At 52.4% G+C, this 11,784-nt stretch overlaps 4 protein-coding genes across 4 annotated transcripts; 2 read left to right on the top strand and 2 right to left on the bottom strand.

Annotated features, from left to right (window-relative positions):
• Positions 1–695: 695 nt before the first annotated feature.
• J4E85_003509 (uncharacterized protein) lies at positions 696–5,651 on the top strand (the record flags this gene model as incomplete). Its single annotated transcript, XM_051467777.1, has 3 exons — positions 696–756; positions 809–4,297; positions 4,837–5,651. The coding sequence occupies 3 exons, from the start codon at positions 696–698 to the stop codon at positions 5,649–5,651; spliced, it is 4,365 nt and encodes a 1,454-aa protein (XP_051328936.1).
• A 2,437-nt stretch (positions 5,652–8,088) lies between these two features.
• On the top strand, positions 8,089–9,227 carry J4E85_003510 (uncharacterized protein; the record flags this gene model as incomplete). Its single annotated transcript, XM_051467778.1, has 3 exons — positions 8,089–8,751; positions 8,805–8,873; positions 8,970–9,227. The coding sequence occupies 3 exons, from the start codon at positions 8,089–8,091 to the stop codon at positions 9,225–9,227; spliced, it is 990 nt and encodes a 329-aa protein (XP_051328937.1).
• Positions 9,228–9,311: 84 nt separating this feature from the next.
• Positions 9,312–10,103, bottom strand: J4E85_003511 (uncharacterized protein; the record flags this gene model as incomplete). Its single annotated transcript, XM_051467779.1, has 1 exon — positions 9,312–10,103. One exon carries the CDS (start codon positions 10,101–10,103, stop codon positions 9,312–9,314), a length of 792 nt encoding a protein of 263 aa, XP_051328938.1.
• A 513-nt stretch (positions 10,104–10,616) lies between these two features.
• J4E85_003512 (uncharacterized protein) lies at positions 10,617–11,303 on the bottom strand (the record flags this gene model as incomplete). The annotated part of the gene is made up of 1 exon (XM_051467780.1): positions 10,617–11,303. One exon carries the CDS (start codon positions 11,301–11,303, stop codon positions 10,617–10,619), a length of 687 nt encoding a protein of 228 aa, XP_051328939.1.
• Positions 11,304–11,784: the final 481 nt, after the last annotated feature.

Raw genomic sequence — 11,784 nt, forward strand, 5'->3', positions numbered from 1 at the left:
TCTGTACGTGCGGTTAGTTGTGTTGCCTTCTAATGTTACAAGGAGATCTTACCAGATAGCACTCCTTGAGTTTCATGAACTCATTGACGCACATGTCTTTTCGTACATTATTGTAGTCTGCGAAGATGCATTTGCCGTATACTGCGCTCTGGAGTATGTCAGCATCGAGTGGACCTGACTGTCACTGAGGGGCGTATCATACCTCTGTCGAGCATTTTGCAGCCGCTGTGGCGAGTTTATCGATAGGACGGGTTCGACCGGGCATCTCGAGTAGTACTGAGTATTTCTCTCGTGTATTTTGTGTTGGAGTGTAACAAGAATTAGTCTCTCCAAGATACGTGAAGTTCTTTGGCCACGGCGAACCACGCTCTTCCACCTCGATGAGGTCAACGAACAGGGCCCACCCAACTAAAGCCTTGGCGCCCTCGCATCCACGAACGCGGGCGGCCAACCACTCCAACAACAAAGCGCGTCGCTGCTAACGCCAAAACGCGGGCGCACCAACAGCCCTTCATCGCTCCTCTCTTCTTACTTTGGACTTGTAATGCTTAATTGTTGCGCGACGAACCCACGACTACTTTCTCGCATGCCGCTGCTTTTTGGTTGCTGTTCGAATCATTACAGCCGCCGGTCCCTTCCATGTTGTCGCGAACGCGCCGGAGACGAACGAGTCGCGTGCACGAATGCTATCCTCCATGAGGCTGAATGGAGATGATGCGAGGGCTATAACAGCTGATGATCTTTGTCGGGATGAAGGTAATATAAACAGACAAAAAATGGGTCAATGGATATACTAACAGCGCAGTAGTCTCCGATGCCATTCACAATATCGTCCTTCGCGCGCAAGACTCCCACGATGGATCGATTGACGCCCTCTTCGTCGCATACGATGAATACGTCAAGGAGCACCGTTCTTCGCCCACCGATGCCGCTCTCTACTACAGTTTCCTGTTGCGCATGCAGGAATATGCGCGTGAAGGCGAAGACTTGATGGCGCTGGTTCTGCGCGTGGTGAAGGAGCATTTCGGTCTCAATGGAGAACTCGGCGACGAAGAGGTCGTTGAAATCCCGAACAATATTGACGCGACGCGTAGAGGGGCGCAGGCGAGCTTGGGACGGTACACGAGAACCGGGAGCTTCGACTCGTTCCTTGATGGGACTGCAGACAAGGTCGCGGGCACCGACTATGGCGATTTGGCTGTGCGCCCGAGGAGAGCATCACGGCAGAATGCTCCTGACGGCTATGTCAACACGCGCAACCACCGGCGCGCAACGTCAGACACCGAAGCGCATTCGTACCGGCCAGCGCCACTTCCCAGTCGCCCCAAAGTGAATGGCATTGCGCCTCGGAGGTCAAGTTCCGGACCGCAGCCGCCAGTGCACAAGCGCAGTACGTCTGTGTCAAGTTACGGCAGTCTGCGAATCCGAAGAAATCCTACGACGACATACAGAACTGGAACTCATGATGCAGACGAGAGCGATTTCACCGACCACACGGCCAGCCTCGACCTCTCCTCCATCCAGATACCAGGAGTGAACGCGCCGATACCGAACGATCCCTACGATTCCCCGCACCAGCGTCGCCTTCAACAATCACGACAGACTCAACAGCAACAATATGTCCCCGAACCGTTTCGACCCTCCGATACCCGATTGATGGACGATGCGGAAACTTTCGAAGAGCAACGCCTACATCGAGTGACGAGAGAGTGTATACGGATATGGCGGAACCGCACGCAAGAGCGCTTGAATCTGCGCGAGGATATGGAGAGAGCTGCTGTCGCCTTCGACCGTCGCATCTTGCTCAGGGCCTCCCTCTTGCAGCTACGCGACACGACGCTCGTAAGACGTTCTGGCAGAGAGACGAATCGCTTCTTCGATCGGCTAGAAACGCGTGCAGACAAGGCTCGCAGTCTGTTCCTGCTCACGAAAGCCTTCACACACTGGGCAAAGTGCGCCGAGGACGAGGTTCAGCGAACATCGGTTGCGCGACGGCATATTCTACGCACACGCTTCTTCAACGGCTGGCGCGATATCACGGCAGTCAACGAGCTGAAGATTCAGCACTTTGCTCTTGCAAAGTTCCTCTCGATATGGAGAGCACGCGCAGCAAAAGTGCAGGATCGCAATGACTTCGCTGAGTCATACTATGAAGAGAAGATTGTCAGGAAGTCATGGAATGCTCTCAACAACGAGTATCTCAACAGAGGCGCAGCAAACTGGCATGACACAAGGACAGCAAGGACAACACTGCAGAAATGGCGTGAGATCACCGAGATCATGAGGGAGCGGAACATGTGGGCCACGGATCGGCGCGATGGAACACTCATGCGCAAGACGTTCCGGACGTGGCAGCAGAAGACAACCGCAGTGACGAGTCTGCATTCGCAGGCGGACCGCTTTCGACAGACCTCACTCCTTCGAACGACGGTCCAGACACTCCAGAGGCAGGCACAACTTGAGCCACTACTGCGCCAGGTCCAAGCACGCACCAACGGCCGTTTGCTTCGTGCAAAGTTCCAGGACTGGCGCAAAGACGCTCAGCTATCTCGTCAAGCACGCAATGTTGACCGCATGCGCGTCCTACGCAATGCCTACACTGCCTGGAATGACAGATTGCGAATCAAAGCTCTCGAGGATCGGATCAACGACCGCATCATTGTTGAATGCTTGTACAAATGGACCTTAGCATCCCGAGTATCCCTCTTCCAGCGTGTCCACGATCGACAGCTCACGCAGTCAACATTCCTATCCTGGGTCACCAAGACCAACCAGCGCGTCAACACCCTCGATACTGCGGAAGTTCGGTTCGCCCAGTTCAAGCGTGCTCAGCTGATGCGGACGTGTTTGCGCAAGATGGAAGCTATCACTACGGAGAGAAGAAGGGAGCAGTTCGCTATTCTATCCCAATATCAGCAAAAGCTCAAGCAACGCATTTTCGACAAGCTCAAGGAGAGGCTAGCACACTTCCAAGAGTTGAACCAATGGTCGGCCGATGCGCGCTTCTACGTCCTTAGCAAACACACACTGAACACATGGAGCCAAGCCACACAACATGCGCGCCGTAATCGCAGACGCGACACATACTCGCAAGTCCGTAGAATGGTCAAGACGAATCTCGTGCGCAGAGTCTTTGAGCACTGGCGGGACAAGGCAAACCACATTGCAGTGCTGACACAAAGGGCAAACGATGTACTCGACAATCGCACTTTCCAAAGCAGTGGCGCAATCTTGCACCAATGGCACGACCGCACGCTCATACTCCGCCAGCAGGATGCCCAAGCCGAGAGCCTCCACGCCTTCAAACTCTCCACCCGTTACTTCGCCATCTGGTCACAACGCATGGACCTTGTACACACACTTGAAGGGCAAGCTGTCGCTCTGCGGCAGGAGAGCACAGAGATTGCTGCCACTGGTGCTCTGAAGAAGATGGGCTGGCGTCTTTGGAACTTCCAGAGGCAAGAGGAGAACGCGAGAGCGTTGTTCGAGAGGAACTTTGAGAAGCATGTTAGGGCCATGGTTCGTTTCTGGGCCGAGCGTGCTACCGAGCGGCGTGGCCAACGGGTTGCGAGTCCATCGCCTCCTAGTAGGTCGAGAAGACGAAGACGGGATGACGAGGATGACTATACCAGTCACGGAAACGACGGAGGCTTTGACGACCACGATGACGGCAACAACACCGCCGGGCAAGGAGGTTTTCAGCAATCCGGTGACGAGACCCAACGCCTCGAGTCCTGGACTGCCTTCGATGAGACCGCTCTAGGTCTAAACAACGATCTCGACCTCTCTCTCTCCCTTACCCCAGAACAGCCACCCCGCCATCCAACGCTGACCCCCAACCCCTACGCTCCCATTCCCTCACCCGCATCAACAACCCGCCCCCCAGGTTCCATCCTCCGCCGCCCAAACACCTACCCGCAACCCCAATCCGCCGTTCGCCCCCCTCCCGCCACCATCCCCGAAGACGACGAATCCGACCTCTCCTTTGGCGACGCCGCACAATCCACTTTCTGGTCCGGAACGCCCTTGCCCCCTCCTCCTACTACAACCAGTAAACCAGGCTACCTCAAAACACCCAGTAAACGTAGCGTTGTCCGTGCTAAACGACCTGAACTCCCGCCTAGTCCTGAGAAAGCACATGTTCTTTCTCCTGTGAGGCGACCGCTGGGCTCCTCGTTTCTGGAGAGGGAAGGAAGGGGTAGGTTGGGGACTATGAGTGCGCCGCCTGTGCAGAGTAGTAGGGATGCGAGGTTGGGAGTTGGTGGTGTGACGAGTTTTGAGAGGAGGTTGAGGGAAGGTGGGTTTGGGGGGAGTGTTGCTGTTGGTGGAAATGGGAGTGGAAGTGCGATGAGGAAGAGTAGGGGAAGAGGTGGTAGGGCGAGAGTGGGGTTTGGAGAGGTTAGTCAGATGGGTGGTTTGTGAAGAGAACGAAGAGATACTTTGTCTCGTTTTAAAAGCATTGCGCGGCGTATCTGTTTGTGCAGGTTGGTTTGGATGTGTTAGGATACCCCATATTGTTTGCTACCTTTATCCAAGTGTGCATAAGTTTGTCTCACTACATGGAACCACCCGTGAAAGACACCGCTAGTCCTCCGTAGATAGTGAAAGGATGTCATCGATAGGCAGCTCACTCGCCTTCCCACAGCACGGTCCGTGCGTGAATCACCCACCCTCTTGCTTCTTCCCTCGATGTATATATGGTACCACCAGTCTACCTTCTGATCCCCTCCCATCCACCACCTCTACTCAATCTCTCAACCTTACACCCAAAGTCACTCGTCACAAACATGAAGCTGTCCACGACCACCACCCTCTTCGCCAGCCTAGCATGTCTAGTGTCCGCCTCCGCCCCCGCCCCGCCAAAAGCCTCTGTACAAGCGAGCGTCGCTACCGCTGGCAATGCTGCCATCCATGCTCTCGATAACGCCAAAAAGGCTGTGTCCACCTTCACAAACAGAGTTCAAGCTACCACTAACTCAGTTGATATCGACCCAGCTGTGAAAGAGGAGTTCAACACACGCTTCATTATCCTAAATCGAGAACTCGAACATTCGATCATCCGTGTGGAAGGTCTCGTTGAGCGGTTTGGTTCTATCCACATGGAAGACGACGGGGAGACACTGCGTCTCAACCAAGACGACAGTGAGTCGCCGCGTATCAACCAGGACACGCCTTCGCGTAAGCTTGCAAAGTCGCGTAAGCTTGCAAAGATAGAGGATCGAATCGACGCTATATACGATGAGTACTTCGATTTTGACGACATGCCCGAGGCTACTCAGACAGAGCTAAACGCGCTGTGGCAAGACTTTGTCGAGCAGACGATGAACCAGATTAGTAGTCCACCGCTGGGCTCTAACGGTGGCCGCGTGCACATCTCTTCTAAGTCCCGTACTGAGGACAAGCCGGCCAAGTCCGATGAAGTGTTGAGTCTACTCGGCAAGATTAAGAAGCAAGTTTTCGACCGCACGTTTGTCTTCCGGGGTGGTGATGTACTTTCGAAGGATGAATTAGCGCGAGTACAAAAGCGAGCTGAGGAACTTCGGAAGCAATATGTTGTAGTTCGCAAGCGATACGATGAAGGTTGGAAGCGAGCTAGGGAAGGTCGCAAGAAGACTGGGGAAGATCGTAAGAGCAGACAGTTTGAGTTGTAGCATCTGGAATACTCTCAGTAGCCGATTAAGAAGCGCGACGAAGAAAAGGATCGAAGCGTCCAATAGGCATAGTGCCAGTATGTCTGACATACAGGGGTAGTGTAACCAATGTATTTCAACGTGCTAGTCTAGGGTTTACGCGCGCATGCAGCTTATGGTGTGTGAATGGGCTACGCCGTAGTGGCGGGTATGTAGATCATAGTCTGTTGTTTGCCGATGAACATGCTGCCGTCAATTTGATTCGTCACTTCATCTGAAGATCCCCGCGGGTATATGACTTACCTCGCATCACCGCTGCACGTCTCACATCAGTCCATCTTCCATCCAATAACTACCCTACGCTGTGATGCACCTCGTATGTATGTGCAAGGCGTAGAATCATGTCAACACATACAAGACGACCTCATATTCCCTCACAACCCGTTTTCCACCTCCACACCATCACTCTCAACTCACCGGATCAAGCCATCAATATGCACCCAACATCATCTCTTTTTCTCAATCTCCTCGCTGCCACCCTCATAGCAGCCCAACTCTCTCCAGACATCAACTATTGCGAAGGCGACAAGAGCACATTGGGCCACTGCGACACACTCACCTACGAAGACACCACCCTATCCGCGACCAACCCACCCACCACAACAGAATGCCAGGAGTCGTGCTTTAGCATCTTCGGAGACGCTGGCGAATGGATCGTCCAACTAGAAGGTAAATTCAGCCCGTACCTCCACTCGTCATCCCACTAACACCGATATGCCAAAGGCAAACCAGAAGGTTACCAACAACATATGCACCAATTTCCCTGCGGGTTCAGTATTGGTGCTATACCCAACACGCCGCATGAGTTCTCGTTCGATATGAATAACCAGGATATGGCCGATATTGTTGATGAGGCGGTTAAGCGGTTTGCGCATCTGCATGATGGGAAGGTGGCAGCGCGGGGGACGGTGAGGTGTGATGGGCATGAGGCAATGTGGTATGTGAGTCGGGATGGACGGAATGGAGTGTGATGGCGAGACTGAAAGGGAGGTATGGAGTCGATGGGTTAGTTCATTGAGCTTTAGATACTTCCCATACGATTGCTGCAGTACGCACAATAGGGTCATCCCGCTCTTATTCGAACAGTGACTTTATACCCCTCCAAGCCGCGTTACAGGTGGTCAGCGAAGCGCCTCCTCAGTCCCGAGCCTACGTTAAACATTCGGGTGCCATGTCAGCTGTGACGTTGGGCGAGTTCAGAGACGCGATCATAACATCTGCCATTGTCCCAAACCTTCATCGTGGTTGATTTGCTGTCTTGTGCAGAAGTGATCGATGCTAAGGCCGTGCTAGTCCTTTGCTTCATCGGCAAGACTCATGGACCGCGGGAGCGAATGCCGAGATTGCGCACGGAGCACACTGACACTGACAGCTCTCGCGACGTGTGCGCTAACGACGCGTTCTCGAGTACGCCGATAGCGCGACGTCCCTCTGAACACGAGTCCACTGACACGGTGATGGCGGCTGCTGGATAGCTTCGCGGCCACTCGATCGAGTCAAACCCGCAGAAGCCCACGACGAATGCCATCGCAGCAGGCCCACCTCGCTTAGATCCACCAGATATGGCGGCTTTCTGACGACACAACAACATCATAGGAAGCTTCGACCATCTCCACATCCAGCACTCTGGTCGAAAGTCCAGACTATAAACTTTCAATGACGCAGGTGCGATCAGGATCGAAATCCGGATGTGCGTTGGCATACCGAATCTCGCAGAAATCGACGGACATATTCGTTACGAGTTTACAAGCACAAACAATTGATCGCCTTCGTAGCCTCGCGCAAAGTCACAAGCGCAAAGCTCTGGTACATGTTGTGTATTAGGACGACGGTACATGACAACGTCCCTCCGCGGGTAACGTACAATTTGTGTATCTTCGGAACTACCGATGGCGCGCGGGCCGCCCCAGCGATCACTACATATGGGTGGAGATGATTTCCAGTACCCTCACTGTGCTACCCTATTAATCGACATAGAGGTGTGGGAACGATTTTCGACACTCTCGCTATGCCCTATCGATCAACATTAGAATGAGGAAATGATCTTCGATAGCCTCGCCGTGTTCCATGATCTGCGGAGCAGTGCATTGGTGTTTGACTGACAACACCTTTGCGCAGCCCGTCATTTGCCCAAAACTTCGCAGCTGTATCCTCTGTTCGGCGATTACTGTTGGGGTTAATCTAGCTACTCCAGAGTACTAGGGGTATGGCTTGACAAGCTGCAGATCAGAACTCTCAGCAGAGCTCATAGCATTTGTTTCTTTTTTTCATCGTAGTAAGCAACTTGCGCAACGTTATATAGAGACCTCCTCTCAAGTGTGAAAAGACCAGACTTCAGTCATTCTATTCGCGATCTCTTCCTCAACCTTTCATATTCACAAGCACAAACGACAACAAAATGGAACTAGCATACGCCCAACTCATGAGCAAGTGCACCGAAGGCACCTACCTGTACACACCACCCAAGGCTCACAACTTCCATCCCGGCTCTTGCGGCTTATTCAACGACAATGGAGTGTGGGAAAAAATTGCCGACCTTACTCGACTCAAGGATGATAACCCCAAGAACTACAAAATCCCGAAGGAGGAGCTCGTTCTGGCCGAGCCAACGCTTTGCACGTGGAATAAGAAGGTTGTCGAGAAGAACGAGGGCAGTGGTTTTGGCGCCAAGGCAGAGGTGTCCGGGATTGCTGCTCAAGCACCTGTGGACGTTGGAGCCAATTTCGCAGTAGGAAGCACTGCAAAGGCCGGTGCAGGTGTGATCGTATCGCCAGGGGTAGTGCACACGAAGTTCAATCTCGACGCGCGGAGGATCGTTGAGAAGTGGATCCAGGACAACATGAAGGACTTAACTGATAGATATAGGGAATCGATCTATCAGTTCGGCATTTGGGTCATTACAGCCACATGGGTCACGCAGAAATGCGACATTGCCATGTGGAACAAGACGGGCAGCAAGATCGACACCGGAGCGGAAATCGGGGCGACAAACATCGGCAAACTTGGGATTAACAGCTCGAGCGAGGTACAACATGATATCGATGAGCACCGAGTATTCAGCGTACGCAAAGCTCTTAATCTTTTGCGGGAATCCTCGTTATTAATAGTGAGCAGGAGCCCGGCGGATACGCCGTCTCCTTCAGTGGCATGCTCTTCAGACCAAGCAGGAAATTTTGGAGCAATGTAAGTAACCTTTCTCTTTCTTTCGGCGGTTTCTCTGTCATAGCACACCACAGTAATATCTTCTCAAATTTCATCATGGCTGATTGAAGGAATTAGAAATTGAAGCACATTCAGCGCCCGAAAGATGGCTCTCTCCGAGTTGCTGACTTCGCCATGTCCATGCCAGACGAGGACGAAGACGGAAACGTTCTTGATAAGAATGGGAATATTATCAAGGATAACGGACAGCGTATCGACAAGGATGGAAACCTCGTCGACGAGGACGGAGATCGTGTCGACGAGCATGGGAATCCCATCGATGAGGACGGAAACATTATTCCGGAATGGTCCACGGAGGTTATTGGGGAGGATTGAGCGGGCTCTTGCACTTATTACATGCCCTTCATCTGCTTTGCATCTGCGCAACGTATCCTGCAGGCTTATCGATGATTAATACGATCAGACCTGAGCCTCTAGAATCATACTTTGTAGCCGACCCAACGAATTCACTACCATTACTCTCTTCTCTTCCCCTCCCAAAGCAACCATCCTCTCTCCTTCCTCGTCTTGCTCAGCTAACCACACACACTTGATCTCCGCTTCCATCGCAGGAACAACATCCCTATCCCAGCTATCACCCACCATGACCACTTCCTCGCTCTTCACACCAATCATCTCCAACGCCTTGCCAAAAAGACCGTCAATCTTCGCCACACCAAGCTTATTCGTAGTAACTAGCCTGTCAAAGTATGGCTCTAGGCCCAAAGCACCAACAGTACGTTCCTGCGAATCTTGAGGACCTTCGGTGATGATTGCCACTTTTTTCCCTCGTTGCTTCAGTGTCTCAAGAAGTGTTATAGCGCCTTCCTTTAGTTGCAGATTCTGCATAATTGCAGTTTCGTACGTGTCGAGCAAGGCCTGCATCTGTTGTTCCGTACAATCGATACCAAAAGCGTTCATAACACCCTGAAAGCGCTCGGCACGGTACTCGTGACTTGTTTTACCATCCACGAATGCGGTAGATGTGCCGGTTTTGAGCATCTTGAGGTATTCCGCTCTTAGCTCGGCGATTGTGAGCGGCTCACCGGAAGAAAGTTCATGGTGAGCGTGGTTTTCTAGAATGAGGCGGAGTGTCGCGTCTACGGCGGCAGAAGATGCCTTGCGAAATTCGTGGAGAGTGTCGTCGAGATCGAGGAAGTACCATGTTGCGTTCTTGAGACGTTCAACTGTTGTGTTGTTGTGCGCTTCCATCTTGAGCCTCTAGGTAGTTAGATGAATTTGACGCGGGACGATAATTCGCATCTGAATCCTGGAAATGACACACGGAACAGATTTGTTATATTGCGATGGTACAAATGGGACGGTTTGGTTGATCGATACAAAGTAAGTCGAGTTCTTGCCGCTGTAGAGATTGATAGGGTTAGTACGCTTCCCCGCGCAACGTCGCAAACACGCAAGAGCGATCGGGTGTCGGAGACTTCCGATGTACGTCGAGGCGTGTCCACGTCGCTGCAATACTCAAAATCGCAAATCTCTTCACACTCCCCATACCGATATCGACGACGTTGATCGGGCGATGATGGATTTGCATCGATGCAGAATGACGGTAGGGAAAGAGCGAACCCGACAGCGCTACAAGTAGCCCCGTTTCTTCACGAAGGCACGATAGAATGTCAAAGTTGGAATTTGCAAACATGAATTGGAGTCTTTACGCTAATGTACTGAATTAATGCTCCTTATGATCATCAAAACGACACCAAATGCTTAGTGAGGAGCCGCATACCCTCCCGCGTTAGGATCATCAGTAAGCACAACGTAAAAGCCCAACGGACAGATCAAGTCGCTTTGCTTGAACGTCAAAGTCGTGTCCTCGGAACACAGCGCTCCACTGACAGTAACTTTTCCAATACCAGGTGGGATTCCACACGGCGCACCGTTGACAACATAGCTGTTGCCTGGCTTTATGACTGCCGGAGGGTTCGGTGGGCTAGGACCTGGAGCCGGCTGCTTGTTGTATGTAGTAACACCAGGCTCTGCACCAGCATTGATGGCATAACCAGTGAACATGAAATGGCCGGGTCCCTTAAAGACGAAGAGACCGGGTGCTTGGACGAGAGAAGGGAAGTCGAAGACGAGGTTGCAGATTTTGCCTTGGGTGGCGTCGGAGTCGAGCTCGAGGTTGAAGATTGTGCATTTGTCTTTGGGCGTGATGGTCGCCCATTCGGTAGCTGGGTAGGCCTTGTCGGGGTTCTTCGCGCTGATGGGTACCAGGGCTGAGGTCGATATGCTTCCCTTTGGTAATTTCCCGTCGGGTTGAGCTGGGTTTGCCGGACATTTGGCAAGGCTCTTGAGGACGCCCAATGTGCGTGGTGTGATATCGCTTGGCGCAAGTGTGGCTGGGGCAGCGATGGCCGTGGCCAGGAAGGCCGAGAAAAGCGTGAAGGTCTTCATGATGAGACGAGGGAACCTGATTCGATAGCTTTGATAGATCGATCAAACAAGATGAGTAGGTTAGAAACCGGAGCGAACGCGTGGTTCACTTCAGGAAGTTTACTCTCTCACTTTATACTTCCCATTTTCTCCATACCATTATTCCAGCTCAGGTCCGTCAGGCTGGCGCGCACATAGGCAACGATCGTCCAACGTTCGCGTACCGCGTCGTATTCTCGCCTACACATTCGAAACAAAGGACCTATCATCTAAAAGTAAGCTGACAAGCAAATATCTCTTGACTCCAAAAATGGCAATCCCAATGACGCCTCCAATTCATACGATTTGCCAGGAATGTCAGGCAGGACTGGGTAGGTTCTCAGGTGAGACGTGGCTAGCTGGGTAAGCTCTGGATTCGGGCGGTAGTATCGTGACCCTGCGCTCATTCCTGTAAAGTCAGACGTCTAGACGATGTTTTTGAGTACTATTGGTGGTTGGCGGT

Source organism: Alternaria conjuncta, assembly GCF_024043145.1.
Source record: "Alternaria conjuncta strain BMP 0040 chromosome Unknown scaffold_4, whole genome shotgun sequence".
Taxonomy (NCBI): domain Eukaryota; kingdom Fungi; phylum Ascomycota; class Dothideomycetes; order Pleosporales; family Pleosporaceae; genus Alternaria; species Alternaria conjuncta.